The sequence below is a fragment of the Ananas comosus genome, linkage group 21 (assembly GCF_001540865.1).
Source record: "Ananas comosus cultivar F153 linkage group 21, ASM154086v1, whole genome shotgun sequence".
Taxonomy (NCBI): domain Eukaryota; kingdom Viridiplantae; phylum Streptophyta; class Magnoliopsida; order Poales; family Bromeliaceae; genus Ananas; species Ananas comosus.
In genome coordinates this window covers 1,624,344-1,641,736 of record NC_033641.1, presented here as the reverse complement: position 1 = coordinate 1,641,736, position 17,393 = coordinate 1,624,344, and the positions used below count along the sequence as shown (strand labels likewise).

General features: G+C 38.5%; 2 protein-coding genes across 2 annotated transcripts; both read left to right on the top strand.

Moving 5' to 3' along the window:
• LOC109726747 lies at nt 1,361-4,016 on the top strand. Its single transcript, XM_020256534.1, has 3 exons — nt 1,361-1,518; nt 2,148-2,830; nt 3,100-4,016. The coding sequence occupies exons 1-3, from the start codon at nt 1,361-1,363 to the stop codon at nt 4,014-4,016; spliced, it is 1,758 nt and encodes a 585-aa protein (XP_020112123.1).
• Nucleotides 5,913-12,810, top strand: LOC109726603 (splicing factor 3B subunit 2). Its single transcript, XM_020256307.1, has 17 exons — nt 5,913-6,189; nt 6,290-6,412; nt 6,501-6,629; nt 6,725-6,787; nt 7,875-7,982; nt 8,527-8,604; nt 8,836-8,928; nt 9,206-9,292; nt 10,736-10,837; nt 10,926-11,045; nt 11,151-11,213; nt 11,540-11,673; nt 11,784-11,865; nt 11,982-12,040; nt 12,173-12,212; nt 12,356-12,447; nt 12,534-12,810. Exons 1-17 carry the CDS (start codon nt 5,947-5,949, stop codon nt 12,670-12,672), a joined length of 1,755 nt encoding a protein of 584 aa, XP_020111896.1. The 5' UTR covers nt 5,913-5,946; the 3' UTR covers nt 12,673-12,810.

Sequence of the window (17,393 nt, the reverse complement as noted above, 5' to 3'; positions counted from 1 at the left end):
AGGCACAGATGGTGCTCGATCTGAAGAGGTTGCTCCTCGGACTGTCTCGCTTCGTACCTTCTCTACGGGAGATGCTTCTTTTGCCCCTCGGAACGCCTCGATTCTTAGCTCCTTTTTACGAGATGCTACTCCTGCTCCCAGCTTGGCGACACCTAGGAAGAGCAACTATCTCGCAAAAAAAGCGATCGAACCTACCTCGGTGAGAGCTATAGCCCGTAAAGCTGTTCTAAAGGAAGGGGCGGATGCTTTCCCACAGAGGGTGTACTCTGGCAACCAGCCCATCAAAGAGTGTACGTTAACCTGCAGGAAGATCAAGAGAAAAAGTGGGAAATGCGGTGTAACTTTGGAAGACGATGACGTGCACAATTTCTTGGAATTCTTGTGTGTGCCTTCTTAGACCGCCGGCTGGTTTGGGTGGTCCGTTCCGGTGTAGTCGACTTACCATTTCCCTATGCTTCAAATCTGTAGTTGAAATGTCAGGGGTCTGAACGATCCTAGAAAAAGAGGCCTAGTTAAGTGTGTAGTCTCTAAGCTCAAGGTGTATGTCCTGTGTTTCCAAGAAACTAAAGTGGAAGAGGTCTCACGATCTTTCTTACGTTCTTTTGTCGGCTCCTTTTTCGACAAATGTCACTTCATTAGGGTGAATGGAGCTTCGGGTGGGCTTGTTACCTGTTGGTGTGCCAAAGACTTTTGCTGTAGCGAAGTCCTTATACGTACTTACTCTCTTACTATCCGATTGAAACACTTATCCAGTGGCACTCACTTTTTTCTTACAAATGTTTACGGACCTTCGACTTGGGAAGGAAAAGAGAATTTTTGTAGTGAACTTGCAGCCCTTAAAAGCGTTTGCCCGGGCCTATGGGTGATGTGTGGGGACTTCAACCTAACTCGCAATAAGCAGGAGAAAAAGGGTAGGAATTGGAGTAGAAAAGTAATGTCCTTATTCTCTAACCTAATCAACGATCTGGATTTGATCGACTTGCCAATGGGGAATCAAAATTACACTGGGTCCAACATGCAGAGCGATCCCACCCTGGCTAAGCTGGACCGCTTCCTAATTTCCACCGAGTGGGACCAGACTTTCCCCCTAACTAAAGTGTTGGCATTGCCGAGAATCACTTCAGACCACACGCCGATCTTGTTGTCCTCCTATGATAGAAAATTTGGTCGTACGTTCAGATTTGAAGAGATCTGGTTAGCTCGTGAGGACTTTTGCAATATGGTACCATCTTGGTAGACTGAAGTACAACCACAGAATACCAGCGCCCTCACTTTTGTAGCCAAACTCCACCACTGTCGTAAGAGGATTAAAGAATGGTGCTCTACACACTACTACAACATCACCAAAACAAAGAAGGCCATGGCTGAAGAAATACAAAAGTTGGACATTCTCGAAGAATCTGAAAACTTGATGGTCCAACAGCTTGACACTCGAAAACAGCTTAAGCTTAATCTGTCGAATGTAATAGCTGACGAGGAGGTGCTATGGAAGTCCAAAGCTAGGCAGCAATGGTTAAAGTAAGGGGATGGTAACACGACTTACTTCCACGCGATCGCTAACGGAAGAAGACAGACTAATGCCATACTCGTGCTGGTAGACGACGGTAGATCTATCTTTAGAGAGGAGGAAAAAAAAAGGATTACTTTTATAGAAAATTCAAGGACATCTTTGCCCCGAATACAACTACCCACTGTACATCGATTGGGGACTGGAGCAGTCTTTTTTCTAGTAGTCCCAGCTTGAGCAATGACGGACTTACCTCTCATTTCTCACTAGAAGAAATTAAAAAGGCCACCTTTCAGCTTAGGGGAGACAAAGCTCTGGGGCCTGACGGTTTCAACTTGAGGTTTTTTCAACGTTTCTGGGATGTGATCAAAGATGATCTTTTTGGTATTTTTTGTGATCTGTACAATAGGAACTTAAATTCTAGACCTATGGACTACTCCTATATCTGCTTTGTACCCAAAAAAGAGGGAGCTAACTCGACTAATGACTTTAGACCTATCAGTCTCATTAACGGTGTATAGAAAATCTTATCCAAAGTACTCGCGAACAGACTTGAAGGGGTGATGCATGAGATTGTTTCTCCATCCTAAGCGGCCTTTCTTAAAGGCCGAATTAGTCTGGACTCTTTCATTACCGCTAGCGAGATTGTCAACTGGTGCTCGAAAGCTGGGGTTGAATGTGTTGGAGTTAAAGCTGATTTCGAGAAGGCATACAATAAAGTGAGCTGGGGATTTCTAAGAAAGGTCATGATATGGCTGGGGGCGAGCAACAAGTGGTGTGGCTGGATTGATCAGTGTATTTTTAATGCTAAAGTTGCTATTCTAGTGAATGGGGCTCCATCCAAATGGATCAAAACAAAAAGAGGGCTTCGACAAGGGGACCCACTATCCCCCTATCTCTTCCTTCTGGTTGCAGAAGGACCAGCAAGAGTGACGAATAGAGCTGTATGTAACAACCTGTTGATGGGGCTTGGACCCACTGCGACCTCCAAGGTTGCAATTATCCAGTACGCCGACGATACTATCTTCTTTTGCGAGGCTAAACGTAGGCAAGTTAGAAATCTCCTTTTTGTTTGGCAACTTTACGAGTGGGCATCCGGGCTGAAGATTAATCGAGATAAATCAGAGCTTCTTTATCTGGGTAGTCGTGAAGATCAAGGAGTAAGGCTCGCCGAAGTTTTAGGATGTAAACTAGGTTCTCTCCCGATCCGGTATCTCGGCTTACCCCTCTCAAACAGACTTCTTCGAAAAGAGGACTGGTGGCCTATCATTGAGCGTGTTGAGAGACGGGTTGGAGGGTGGCAAGCAAAACTCCTCTCCCAAGGTGGAAGACTTGTCTTGGTTAACTTGGTGCTATCGAATTTGCCTCTTTACTTTTTGTCGGTCTTTAGAGCGCCTAAATGGGTTCTGCGCCGCATCGACATCTTGCGACGAGCTTTTTTTTAGAAGTGTCGATCTCTAGTCGCCAGAGGACATTGTTTGGTGAATTGGAAGTCTGTGTGTAGAAGTAGAAAGAGTGGAGGATTAGGAGTTTTGGATCTAGATGATCTGAATGTAGCCCTTTTAGTGAATGATGGTGGCGATACCTTTTAGGTTCTTACAAACAGCGGCGACCCCTTCTGAATGGCACTTACTACTCCAGGCGTAGACCCCTCGGGGAAGGTGCCTCCTTCAGACCATACTCTCAATGGTGGCGGAACGTCTTAGCAAATAGGGCTCTATTGAAGTGTGGAATCTCCTTCTCGATAGGGGACGGTCACAGTACTAACTTCTGGTCGGACATCTGGGTCGAAGGATCTACCCTACGATCATGTTACCCCAACTTAACTAATGCCGTGCAGAGCCGTAATTATAGGGTGAAGGAATGCTACGGTCGTAGTGGGTGGAGGTGGCATAAAATTTTGGCGGATTACGAACCTAGCTCGCAAGCCGATAGAGAGTCGATCTTGAAGCTGAAAGACTCACCATCGAACGTGATGTTATCAGCCACTTCAGATGTCATCAAATGGAGATGGACGCACTCTGAGATGTTTATAGTTAACTCCCTCAACAAATTCTTACAAGATGGTGGGGTCAAAGAGAACAGCTACTCTCAGCTATGGATGACTAGAATTCCTCTGAAGGTCAAAATCTTCGTATGGCTCGTCTTAAAGCGCAAGGTACTGACAAAGAACAATCTCCTGAAAAGGGGCTGGAATGGTGAACTCGTCTGTGTCCTGTGTTCTCTTCAGCCGGAGACGGTTGACCACCTTTTTGTGGGGTGCGAGTTTACTTGTGCACTACTGGAAAGTCAGTTGTCTAATAAATATTCTTTAGTTAACTGCACTTCGGTGACTGGGCTTTGGGGGTGCAGCAGACTCAAAGGTGGTGTTATAGGGCGTTTGGAGCTTACTACTATCGCCACCCTGTGGTGGACTATTTGGTTGGAGCGTAATATGAAAGTGTTCGAGCATAAAAAACGTAACTCGAGCCAATTGCTGCGGCAGGCCTGTGAACTTAGATATTTGTAGATGGAGTTCTGTACTTAGTTTAGTGTTTTATTTTTGGTTTTTTTTTTTTTTTTTCTTCCGAGGCCTAGTTGTCTCAGTATGTTGCTTAGTTCACATTCTTTATGAATGAAGCGGTAGCATGCTATCTTCTCTCTCTCAAAAAAAAAAGGGCGAATTCTGCTCCTAAGTTCCTGTGCAGCTGTGTTGCATCGGTCCGGTACGGCATTAACTCATGCAACCTCATCGAAGATATAACACTTTTGACTAGGTGGAGATGCCAAAGACAAGGACGGTGGAGGGCTTGAACAGTAAATATAGGGTGCCTGATAATTCTTAAGCTCTAACAATGATTTTGGCGCCGGTGAAGAAGCCGCATAGGTGGGTGTAGGAAAGTGAATAAGACGCTCGCATTATTTGGCGTCTTTTATCAAAGGTGTAGGTTAATGTTTTTAACTTGATTTATTCGTTGTGTTTAGTTTTTTATTGTAACTTTAACTATCCAACCCAGTAGAACTAACTTGTTTACGCTCACACTCTTTCCCACCAAACAAGTCATCGATTCAAAATACCTAAATTTTTTTATTAATGCCAGAGTCTCCGATGCTTATATTTTTAATATAATTCTTTTAAAATCGAATATGAGACTATTGAAACGTAAGCCTAGCAATCTCTATCCGTACCGGGTACCCACGGATTACCCTCAAATTTAAACTAGTTTTTGCTACCCAAAAAGTTATACGAAAAACGGGTGAGTACCCGTTGAGTTGTAGACATTTTGGGCAACCCGCGGGTACCGTATATATTTTTTAAAATTAAAATTATATAATTTTTATGATATTGACTATATAATTATGAAAATTTTATTAATTTTATATTACAAAAATTACAATGATAAAATACTTTTATATAATATAATTTATGCGCTTTAAAATTTTATATTCGCCATTGTATGTTGTGATATTTTAAACAATAAGTTATTTTATACTTTCAAAAATTATATATATGTGTTTTGTATTTAGAAAGTATATGAGCAAAAAAAAAAAAAAAAAAAAAAAAACTTACGGATAACCTACATTTGACTATTCTAAAATTTACAGATAAATTTCTACCCATGTCTATATAATAACCTATGGGTATAATAACCTACCAGATTATCTAACCCGCCCGTTCACTAGGTCTATTGAAACGTTACAAAATAATTTAGCCAAACTGCAACATCGAAATTGCTACTCTGAAAATTTGGATTCGGGTTTAGATTCATTGGGCTCGATCGTCGTCCGCAAAATAGAGCACATGTCGGGCTTAACCGACTCTTTTATATTTTTTAATAGGATTAATTTTGTACAATTCCCTACAAAGTACAAACACAGTAATTACAAATTTATCTCTATAAAGTTTAACTTTTATATATTATTCCCGTAAAAGTCACAATATTTTTAAATATGTCTCTCCAATTTATTACCGTTAAAGCACTGTTTATTTTATAAATATAATGACTTTTTTGCCATCACAAATATGTCCCTTCATAAGCTTCAACTGTTAATCGAAGAAAGGTAAAAAGATCAATTCACCTCATTAACTAATCATGATTAAGTATTTAACCTATAGTTAACTACAATTTTCTGACAGATTCTAACAGCAGGAACATATTTAAAAATATTAAGAATTTTGCATGAATAATATACAAAAGTTAAACTTTATAGGAATATATTTGTAATTTACTATATTTATACGGACCTATATGAAATTAACCTTATATTTTAATATATTAATATTAACGAAGCAATAAAAAAAAGAAAAAAAAAATCCGTCGCGGATTTATTACGATTTATTTATTTATTTACGACTCCTCGACGCTCTCCACTCTGAAAATCGCCCTCGCCCTCTCTCTTCCCCCCTCCGACTCCTTTTCCCCTTCCCCCTCAAACCACGAGCCACGAGCGCCGCGACCATGGCGGCGGCGGAAGTAGCCACCGCCGCGGAGCACCCCCGCCACCCAAACCCTAAGCTCGATCCCCTCTCCAATGGCGGATCCGGCTCCGCCGACAAGAAGAAGGCCCGGGACAGCGAGCGCCGCCGCCGTAGGCGGAAGCAGAAGAAGAACAACAACAGCAGCAAGCTCGCCTCCGCCGCCGACGCCGACGCGGAGGACGAGGACGGGAGCTCCAAGGAGAACGCCGATCCGAACCCTAGGGTATGATCGGATCGATCCCTTCCCCTTTTTGTTGCCCGATGTTAGGGTTTCGATCGATTAGGGTTTTCGTGTTTGATGACCCCCCCTGTTTGTTGTTTAGGTGGAGGTGTCGGTGGAGGTCGAGTACGTTCCGGAGAAGGCCGAGGTGGAGGAGAGCCTTCTCGAGGATTTTAGAAACGTGTTTGCGAAGTTTAGCTTCAAAGATTCCGCCGCTGGTGCAGAGGTATTCTAGGTTTTGGTTCGTGTAAATTTGAAGTTTTCTGATGTGGAGTTTCACTACTCTGACGCTTTGTGTGTATAATTTCTTGTAGGATGATGCGAAAAAGGAAGAGGCCGCAGCCGATGCGGCGAAGAAGAAGGGGGATTCGGATTCGGAGGAGGAGGAAGAGCCGGAAGCAAAGCAGAAGAAGGAAGGCGAGCTATCGAATAAGAAAAAGAAGGTTGATCTGCTGAGTACAATTGTTTTTAGAATTCCCTTTTTGTTAGGAATTTTGAACATTTGTGCGGTTTTAATACTTACTTGCGCTATTTGCAGTTGCAAAGAAGGATGAAGATTGCTGATTTGAAGAAAGTATGCTCCAGGCCTGATGTCGTTGAGGTGTGTCTAAGCGAATTTATCTCATTTACTGTCAATTTTTGTCATGATTAATTTGTTAGTGTAGAAACCTCGCTGAAATTAGTTTGTTTTACTTTGAGGGATATTTTTTGTCTTTTAAAGGGGTAATAGATACTTTTTGAAGCATTGCTTCTTTATATATATGTGCTATAGAATATATCAACCAGCAAACCATTTTTACTGCGGTACGTGCATGCTAAAGTAGTCATTTTGAGCATTGGGGGGCACAATAAATAATTGTTAGCATGTTTTATTTAATTGGTAATTGTGGAACTGAAAGTGTATAGAGATCTTTCTCTCTTATGTTCAGACAAGTTACAGTGATGCCATCACTATTTTTCCTGTGTTAGCTATTGGTAGAATTGTGCAATTTATTAGTAAGTAGAGATTTCTTGAAAAGTTTATTGCATGGAAGAATGGCATGGTTATAAAACTTTTCTGGAATATGGATGTTTTGTGCATGCAATTTGAGGCTTCTTAGTTTGGTAGGTTTTCTCATTTGTTGTTCGAATAAATTTCTTAATTTTATGCATATAAATTTCCGGTTCCTTGACAAAGTACTTCCGAAGCACTTGGAAGTTTAATATATTGCTTCATAGTTTGTTCCCCCAAGTATAAATTCTTATTTATCATGTGGGATTTGTCTCTTTGCATCTTGCAATCATCTTATCCTTAACCATTCCTCAAATAGCTGGTTGTAACATATATAACAATCTGGGCATTCTCAAAAATGTAATTCTCTCATTTATCCTCTTTAGTTGCTTTTAGCATGAGGACCTATTGTCTTTTAGAATATTTCTGCTGTCTTCTCTTTTATTGTAAATTTTTCAATCCCTTGGTAACAGTAGCTTGAATTCTAGCTGGCTTTGCACTGCCAGTTGATGTGCTTTTTATTTTTTATGCGTCGATAGTTGCATATTAGTTTTCATTCTTGTTCTCATTGCATTATTCCTTGTGTGTCTATGGCAGTGTTTTAACTTTCATTCTTGTTCTTATTCCGTATTGTCTGAGATAGGATATTTAACTTTTGCTTGATATTTTTGCTGAATATTTTCTACTTTTTTGCAAGATATGGGATGCAACAGCAGCAGATCCAAAGTTGCTTGTTTATTTGAAATCATATCGGAATTCTGTCCCGGTCCCCAGGCACTGGTGTCAAAAACGGAAGTTTTTACAGGTGAATCACGATCTCTTACCCTTGCTTTATGTAGACTGCTTTGCATATATATATACATGAGGGGTGCATATGCTTCTATTGTAGTTATGTGAGGGTGAGGGAAGAATAATGTTAGATAAGGTCTCCCCTCTTATACATATATGTAATTCTTTGCAGGGAACGGCTGTAACATTCAAGGAGTTGGGACTTGGTGGTGTTTGCCCAAGAGTGACTTGAGGGTTTCTCTTGTATAATACACTAGGGTGGTGGGGTCTAGTTATATGCATATGATGCCCACTTCTGCAAATTGAAATAAGGTCTAGTCTAGGATTTGTAGTGTTTATATTATTTAAACAAAAAAAAAAAATACTGAATTGCTAACATAGCAGATGCTTGGTGTCTAAAATTTTTATTGTTTATAGTTGAACTAAACCACCTTCTTTTTGATATTGCAGATTTCTTGAGATGTACACCAAATTTGAATTTTTAATTTCAAATAGGCCTGATATGGGGATTGGGTTTTATTGTTGATTGGGATTTTACAGTTTCTTTCAATTGTTTTCAGGGAAAGCGGGGTATCGAGAAGCAGCCTTTCCAACTTCCTGACTTTATTGCTGCTACAGGAATAGAAAAAATAAGACAGGTAGCAATCTCGTTAAACTCTTAATTGCTTAATTGGAGCAATAAAATATCATGCTTTATGCGTTTTTTTTTAAGTTATCCATTATTAGATGCACTTCATTTTTTGTTTTTGTTTTGACAATCAAATATCATTTCGAGTTTTGAATATGACAACCAAATATAGTACAAGTAGTCATTTGTCTCTGTCAATTGTTTATATATTTAACTTTTTCTCTCTTTTTCATTCTTCCAGGCATATATTGAAAAAGAGGACAGCAAAAAGCTTAAACAGAAACAACGTGAGCGCATGCAACCAAAGATGGGAAAGATGGATATAGATTATCAGGTTGGTCTGCTAAATATTTTATTTATTAGTACTGTATCACAGGTTTCGCAACTTGTGAACGGTTATTTTATTCTGTTATACACAGCTCAACTGTTTGTTCAAGGAGATTTCTGCAACACTAAATTTCATATCTATAACTAGCATTCTTAACTCTCTGTTTTCAATATTGACACTTTATTTTTTCTAGCAACGATCAGATCCATGTTTGTTGGCTTCACCTCAGTTTTTGATTTGCATAAAGAGAATCTTACAGCTATTTTATTGTTTCCCTGTGCAGGTGTTGCATGATGCCTTCTTCAAATATCAAACGAAACCAAAGTTGACTACACACGGTGATTTATATCATGAAGGGAAAGAATTTGAGGTACTTACAGTACGCCAGGGAAATTGGACAATAGTTACACCACTAAATGAATAATTTATTGGTTGAACATTTGGCTACACATACCTTCTTGCTTGGTTTTCTAGTAAATTTTGTAATTTCTCTTTTCCTTAAGCAAAATAATGTATTGGTAGATTCTGTACAGCTATTTGACGAGTTTCGTTATTCGTGTTGAATTTCTTTCTCAGTTTATTTGCCAATCCGTTTGGAGAAGTTTAAATGTGCTTGTACTATTGCAGTAAAATGCCTTTCCTTTAAAGAAACCAATTCACTGTAGAACAAACAAACTGAAACTGAACCAATAAACGCAATTTTAACTCCGCTAGTCTAAATAAAAATTATTTGATCTAGACTGAGTTGCATAATATATAAGTGTTTGACCGGTCAAAAGTAATTACTAGAATATATTATTTTGAAATTTATGATTTGCCTTTGCGATGGGCTTGTTTAGATTGTGTAAATCACTAAATTTTGATTTGGAATGTATGATTTTCATTTCTATGATGTTTAATTTGTGTACTCGGGTCTCCTGCTCATGTTGCTTTTTTTTTGCTTTATTCTATACGCCTCGTAGTGTGACTCACTATTCCTTATTAACATGGTAGAAAGTGCTACTTCACCTTCTTGGCCACACTCATGAATATGCAGTGTGCAATGATACATATGAAGTACGATATAGAGTTAGGGCATTTGTTGATATCAAAAGACAAAGGTCATTGCTAATGTGTTGCCATTGGGATCTATCTACAAGATATGAAATACGTCTCAAACAAAATTGTGCTTAGGGATGCAAACGGAGCGGATCCGGGGGCGGGAGAGTTCCCCCACCTCCCGCTCCATTTCTTATCGGGGCGGGGCGGATTCGGGGCGGGTTACTTTTCATTTTATTTTTGGCTCCCACTTACCGCTCCATTCGGGGCGGATCGGGGCGGGAGCCGGATTTTTGACGGATCGGGGCAGATTGAAGGAAGAAAAGAGTCTCCCACCTCCCGCTCCATTTACTTGGCGGATCGGGGCGGATTCGGGGCGGGTTATATTTTTTTATATTTTTTGTTCCCACTTACCACCCCATTCGGGGCAGATCGGGGCGGAGCTCCACCAACCCGGATCCATTTGCATCCCTAATTGTGCTCCGTTGCTTCTGCATTATGTTGTCCAAGTAGCAAAGTAATGTGACAGAGCAATTTGGAGATTTTAAGACAGGTTTATGCGATAGAGCTACAGCATGTGTATAGGATTTAGAGTTGTATGTGATATGCACCTATGCAAAACTCTCTCAATCACTCTCTTATATTCCCATTCCTCAGCTTATTGATTCATGGATCTACGAGTCTTTGTTTGATGTTCTACCTTGTGCTAGTTTCCCTGTATTTTGTGGTTACTAACAAAGTAGCACCCTAATCGTGGTTTTCTGCAATTGTATAGGTCAAGCTTAGGGAGATGAAGCCAGGTACTTTGTCTCGAGAACTCAAAGAAGCTCTCGGTATGCCTGATGGTGCCCCACCTCCATGGCTTATCAACATGCAAGTAAGTTGCCAAACTGTCCCTTTGATTTCCCTGTCAACAACGCCCTTGTGTCTTTCCAACTAAATCAACAGAAACACAAAATTTGCAGAGGTATGGCCCGCCACCATCTTACCCGCAACTGAAGATACCCGGACTAAATGCTCCTATTCCTCCAGGAGCTAGCTTTGGTTATCACCCAGGAGGTTGGGGCAAACCGCCCGTTGACGAAGTAAATTACAATTACCTCTTTAGTTGCCATTTCCTTTTGTGTTACAATTTAGCTGTTTTACTATTCTATATATTCTTCTGAGCTCCTTCCATTGTCTATGAACAGTTTGGCCGTCCGTTGTATGGCGATGTTTTCGGAGTCCAACAGCAGGAGCAACCCAATTATGAGGTAGATATATATTTAAACCCTTGCAAAACTTCTTTAACTTATCATATATGCCCTCAAAAAACTTGGTTTTTTACGTATATACCCTGTTATGTGCAAAAATGCACTTCTTTAGAAGACATTTTATTATGCCCATTCCCCGTGTTGGATGGGATGACTTCTCGACTTGAAAATAAGGGAGAGATGTTAATGGACTCCATTTTCAAGGGGCATGCGTGTGAATACATGACTTACGCTGGTAAAAATGGAATGTCCAAAAGATTCTACAGAGTTCGGTGATGTTTTTGTGTTTCTCTTGACTGAGATTGCGTGGTGATTTTCCATTTCAGGAAGAGCCGGTTGATCGGAGCAAGCACTGGGGAGATTTGGAGGAGGAAGAGGAGGAGGAGGAGGAAGAGGAAGAAGAAGAGATGGAGGAAGAGGAGCTGGAGGCGGGCATTCAATCCGTTGATAGCCTCTCGAGGTATTTATTATTAATTAATAATATTAACATTTGCCTTTACTTTCTTCTGGAAAGTGACAATTAAAGAAAGACATTGGGATCTCTCTAATGCTTCTCCTTTTTATGTTCAGTACTCCCACTGGCGTGGAAACACCTGATGTTATCGACCTCCGGAAGCAACAGAGAAAGGAGCCAGAGAAGCCCCTGTACCAGGTAAAAGCTGTTGCATTCTTTTTTGACTTCATGTTTTCTTATCTTTCAGCTACATTTCCCTTTTCCTAATTCAGTGACTAGATTTACTAAATTATTCGAATCTACCAATTCTGTAGGTTCTCGAAGAGAAAGAAGAAGCGGTTGCACCCGGAACACTACTCGGAACAACTCACACGTATGTATCTCTTTCTAAACATGTATTTTGTAATGTACAAGCTTACTTGCTAGTAATACTTTAACAAATTGGGTTTCAAAATGCGCACAGCAAACATATTGCTGATTTTCTTTGTTCTTTTTCGTATAATAGGTACGTGCTTGGGCAACAAGACAAAACAGCTGCTAAAAGGGTAGGGTCCCTTTCTTATCCGCGTCCTTTTCCTTTTATTTTCACTTCTATGAATATGCCTTGTGAATTTTCATATTTGCATCTTATGACGACTTCTTTTTTTATTTTTCTGTTTTTTTCCCTTGAATGTAAATCTCTACATAGGTTGATCTATTGCGAGGACAAAAGGCCGACAAAGTGGACGTCACTATACAACCTGAGGAGCTTGAAGTTATGGACGATGTTTTGCCGGCCAAGTAAGATTCCGACGAACTTGCATCTTGCATACTTTGATATGCTGCTGCAAATTCTCATCCGATTTCCGCTCATTAACGGCGTGCAGGTACGCGGAGGCGCGAGAGGAGGAGAAGCTACGCAATCAGAAAGAGGATTTCAGCGACATGGTGGCGGAGAACGCGAACAAGAGGAAGAGGAAGCAGGAGAAGGAGGGCAAATCAAAAAAGAAGGATTTCAAGTTCTAAAAGATCTTATGATTTCGTTCCCCCCGCCTTTTCTTTGCTTCGGTCACGAAGGGCCGAAGGAAGCTCTCTCTCTCTCTCTCTCTTGCTATTTACTAAATGTATCAGTTTGTGCCTTGCTTTTATGGAGTACCAATATATGTACACATAGATGTGGAGGTGTAGCTTGGAGAGTTCCTACTCTGAGGAAATGACTTAGTTACCGCCTTTTCGGTTTAAACCCCCACTTATCTCCGATCTGTAGTTCTTGTCTACTCATCGTATGTGTAGTATTTTGTTTTTGTAGTTGGCATGCCACCTGATCTCTTCGAAGTCGGCTTATGGGGTGTAGATTTGCTCCGCAACTCTTTTTTTGTTCTCTGGGTAGTCGCTGTTGTCCGGTTTGATCACCCTCTACTTTTACCTGAGCACCTGAGCTTCTCGGCGTAAAATTGCTATTTGATACGATGTAATAAATGATTCGCGTGCCTCAGTTAACTCGAAGGCTCCAAAATGTTTATTTGGCAATGAGTAAGTTCAGATGGTATTGACAAATGTGGGGGATTTTTTTTTTTTCAAAATAACTCTCTAAAATTTTATAATTTGCAAAATGAGTATGCCAAATTTATATCCGGCAAACTAAAAGTCTCCGATGTCTTTTAAAGATAGTGAATCGTTTGCTGTATTTATAAAGATCGTTAACGATTTACCGCCTTCTTCATAATTTTTAACGGCGAGGATTATATATGGAAAAAAGAAAACAAGTGAGGTTGTTTGAGGTTGTTAAAATTGTACGTATATAGATTATTAGAATTTTTATTTGATTGTTAGGATTGTATGGATAAGTTATTAGAATTTTTTTATTATAAGGATTGTATGAATAGATTATTAAGATTTTCAAGCGGTTAAGATTATATGTGATATTTGATTATTAGGATTATATGGATAGATTATTAGGATTTTTTTGATTATTAGGATTGTATGATAAATTATTAAAATTTTCAGGTTGTTAAGACTATATGTGATTTATTAAAATATTTATGTGGTTGTTAGGATTATATATGTGATATAAAAAGAAACAGTAAATAAGTGAAAGATGGTAAAGGATTCACCGCAAAACGGTAAATTATTCACCGTATTTAAGAGAAAATTCAACCGTGGCACCTACATGGAAAAAAGAGGATTAATTTTTCAAATATAATTTTGGTAGAGTTATTTCGCAAATACCAAAATTTTAGAGGGCTATTTTGTAAAAAAGTCCAATATGTGATTGAAATAAAAGTACGGGGATCAATTTGGAATATTTTATATAAAAGTTGGAAAAAGCTAATTGTACACCGAAAGATGAGTGTACATCCTATTCCCCACCCATCCATGGATAGGGGATTGCTCATTAGTCGCTGCTCCGGGCGCTCGACGGCGTGCCCGCACCCGGGTGCCGCCTAAGGCTGAGGCGTGTCTCCGGTTGCTCGACAGGCACGTCCGGGCGCTCGACAAGACTTCAAATGATGTTTGGCCGCTGTAGGTAATGCCACACCATTATTAATCATTTAATTGTTAATTTGCATTATCGGAATAAAAAGTGCAACTTTTTTTAAAAAAGTATAACTATCGGTTAAGGAGTGCAATTTTCGTATCAAAAAATATAATTTTCGTCTCAAAGAGTGCAACATTCTTTTCAAACAGCGCAATCTTATTTTGAAATTGCGCTGTTTTGAAAAACATGAACACAATCGAAAATATGAGAGATAGATTAATATTTTATTATTTTCTTCTTTTTTTTAACAAGTATGGCATTTTGAGGAGTCTGAGTTTCGACCGAAGGTAAAGTTACAGTAAACAATAAAAAGTTATTTCATTCCTCTCCACTTTCGATGAAACAAACACTAGGAGGCCAAAGTACTAAATAGTTTTCTTTCCAAAATGTATTCCATCGGCATTCTATGAGATTTCACTGGAGAATAGAATGGAGTAGGAACGCAATCGAGCATCGATTGTGTTCATGTTGGCGATTTCTGTTGTGAATCCGGCAGGTCGTATCCCGGGCCGACCTAGTGACACATCAACCACACACCTTCCTTTTTTCCGATCATTGCCATCGGAAAGAGTGGTAAGGTAGCGCCCGCCGTTCCCTTTTTCTTGGTTACCTAGGCAATCTGGCCTTTTGCATTCTTTAGAGCATTCTTGGAAGCAGTTCAGTTCAGTTCAGTTCACCCTTTCAATGAGATAAGTCAAAGAACTGTTTTTAACTATTTCATTCGACGGTTCAACTATCGAACCAGTGAACCGCTCTGGTTTTAATTAAACTTGGCCGTTTGATCTAAGTTATAGTAAAATCCAACGGCTTAGAAATCAATGATTTTATTTTCTATTATCATATACTAGTCTTAAAAAAACTTATGTCTACTTAATTTGGTCTAAAACTCAGTATTTTTTAAGTAAATACGATACTAGAATAATACATATATCTTTATAATAAAACTAAAAATAATAATCAAGTATTTATGACGTCATGTTGAAGTGACTGGTTCAATTAGTGTTTATTGAATCAGTGACTCTTGATCCAGTAATATTCTTAGGACACTGTTCGATCTGATTTTTAAAATATTGTCTAGAATTCTTCTTGGGAGACGTAGAGCTGCCCTTCGGGCAAAAACTAATGAAGTTTTTTATTTTTTTTTTCTCTCCCTCTCTTTGAGGCTAGCCATTCATAGAAGCCGTCTCGCTTCTTTGAAATGGTCTTCCACTCATCTCCAGATCGAATTAGAATAAAGCGGTGGTAACTACTTCTCAGATTAATTTTTCAAAAATATGCTGGCGCCAGCCAACATGCTCTGCATGTCCTCCAGCTGCAGTACAAAACTTTAGCAGATGATGCGATTACAGTTTGCAGTTTGTGCGGAACTCAACTTTACCAAGGCTATTTCTGCAGTTTTCTAAAAATTTCATTCATTGCTAGTTGCAAAATTTACCAAGGCTATTTCCACTTTAACTGAAAGATAAAGGTAGAAAAGGACAACAGTGACTGAGCTATTGAGAGGCTCACAATGGCCACGGCCTCCCGCAACTTTTTAAAAATTACATAATCGTCTCTGATTATGATAGAATAAAAATTAAAAGTATTATTAAAATTTAGAGGCCAAAGTTTTTTTTTTTTTTTTTTTTTTTTGTGAAATGCTTTTGCCTTGTATATCGAACTTATATTATAATTTATTTTATAAAAACCAATTTTAAGATCCTCCGAAGTCTAAATCCTGACTTCGTCCCTGATCAGACGGATGTCGCGTCCAAATCGGAGTAGATGTAAACTGGGTTTGGACTAAAATTTTTGACATTTCTTGCTCCTACAGTCCTACTCTGCAGCCACACTGTAGGACTGATACGAAAAAGATTGAAACTAGGGATGTCGAACTCGAATATAAACGGAGCGAATTTATTCGATACTAAATGAATATAATTTCGGATATGGATATTAAAAACAACGATCCGACGGATATGGATTCGGATATGAATTTTGACTATACCCGACTCGAACTTGAATTCGAACTTATTTCACATTATATATAATATGTATATAAAAATTTGATGTTCTATTTGAATTTGTATTTTAAAAATTTAAATTTAATGTAACATATTTTGAAATATTGAAAAGAGAAATAATTGTTTCGGGTTCGGGTTTCGAATTTTTGGTCGGATTCGAATTTGGATATGAAGTTTTAAAATCTATCGGGTTCGGGTTTGAATTTCAGATTTGGAGTCGGATCCGACACGTTGACACCCCAAATTGAAACTAGAGATGTTAACAAATCGGATTCGGGGTAGATTTTCAAAAGCCTGAATGCCAATTTGACTACCAAGCCCTACGCCCTGAATCTGAATCCGGCGAAATTTAAAGTCTGTATCCGAATCCAAACCCAACCAAAAATTTGAAACCCGAACCCAAAAACAAATCTTTTTTTTATTATATTTCAAAACATATTACATCAAATCTAAACTTTTTAAATACAGAATCAAATATAACATCAAATATTTATATATATATATATTATATAATATAAAATCAATTCGGATTCAGATCACTTAGAAATAAAATGCCCGAATCCAAATCTGTCGAATTTTTATATTTTATACCTATATCTAAAAATATATAGGTTTAGCATTAGATAAATCAGCGGCGTTCATTTTTGAGTTTCAATAAGTAAAATTTTGAGTATTCGTATCCATTGACATCCTTAATTGGTACCGGATGCTACTGTCGTCAACAGTATATTTTGATGTTATATTTGAATCTATATCTGAAAAGTTCAAATTTGATGTAATATGTTTTGAAATGTTACATCAAATTTTAGAAATATTCAAAAGAATTTTTGAAAAACACCAAGTATATTTTGATCGACCATGGGTGTATGAAATATTTTAAAAGTTTTAAAAAATATATTAGATATTATCTTTATAAAATAAAGAAAAAAACTTCAAATATCACCCATATGATTTTGCGTTTTCTCACTTTAACACTCTATGGTTTGAAATACATGACTTTAGTATCATGTGGTTTCATTTTTCTCTTTTCGTTATTCTCTACATTAATTTTTCATATGATACTAAAGTAAATATTAGATAAACTATAAATGGAGTATCTAAAATTTTTTGTATATATATAATTGTTTAATGGAGAGTTAGCAGGGGTACTCACGAAAATAATAATAATAAGAATAATAATACCACAGGGTACTAAAATGATACAC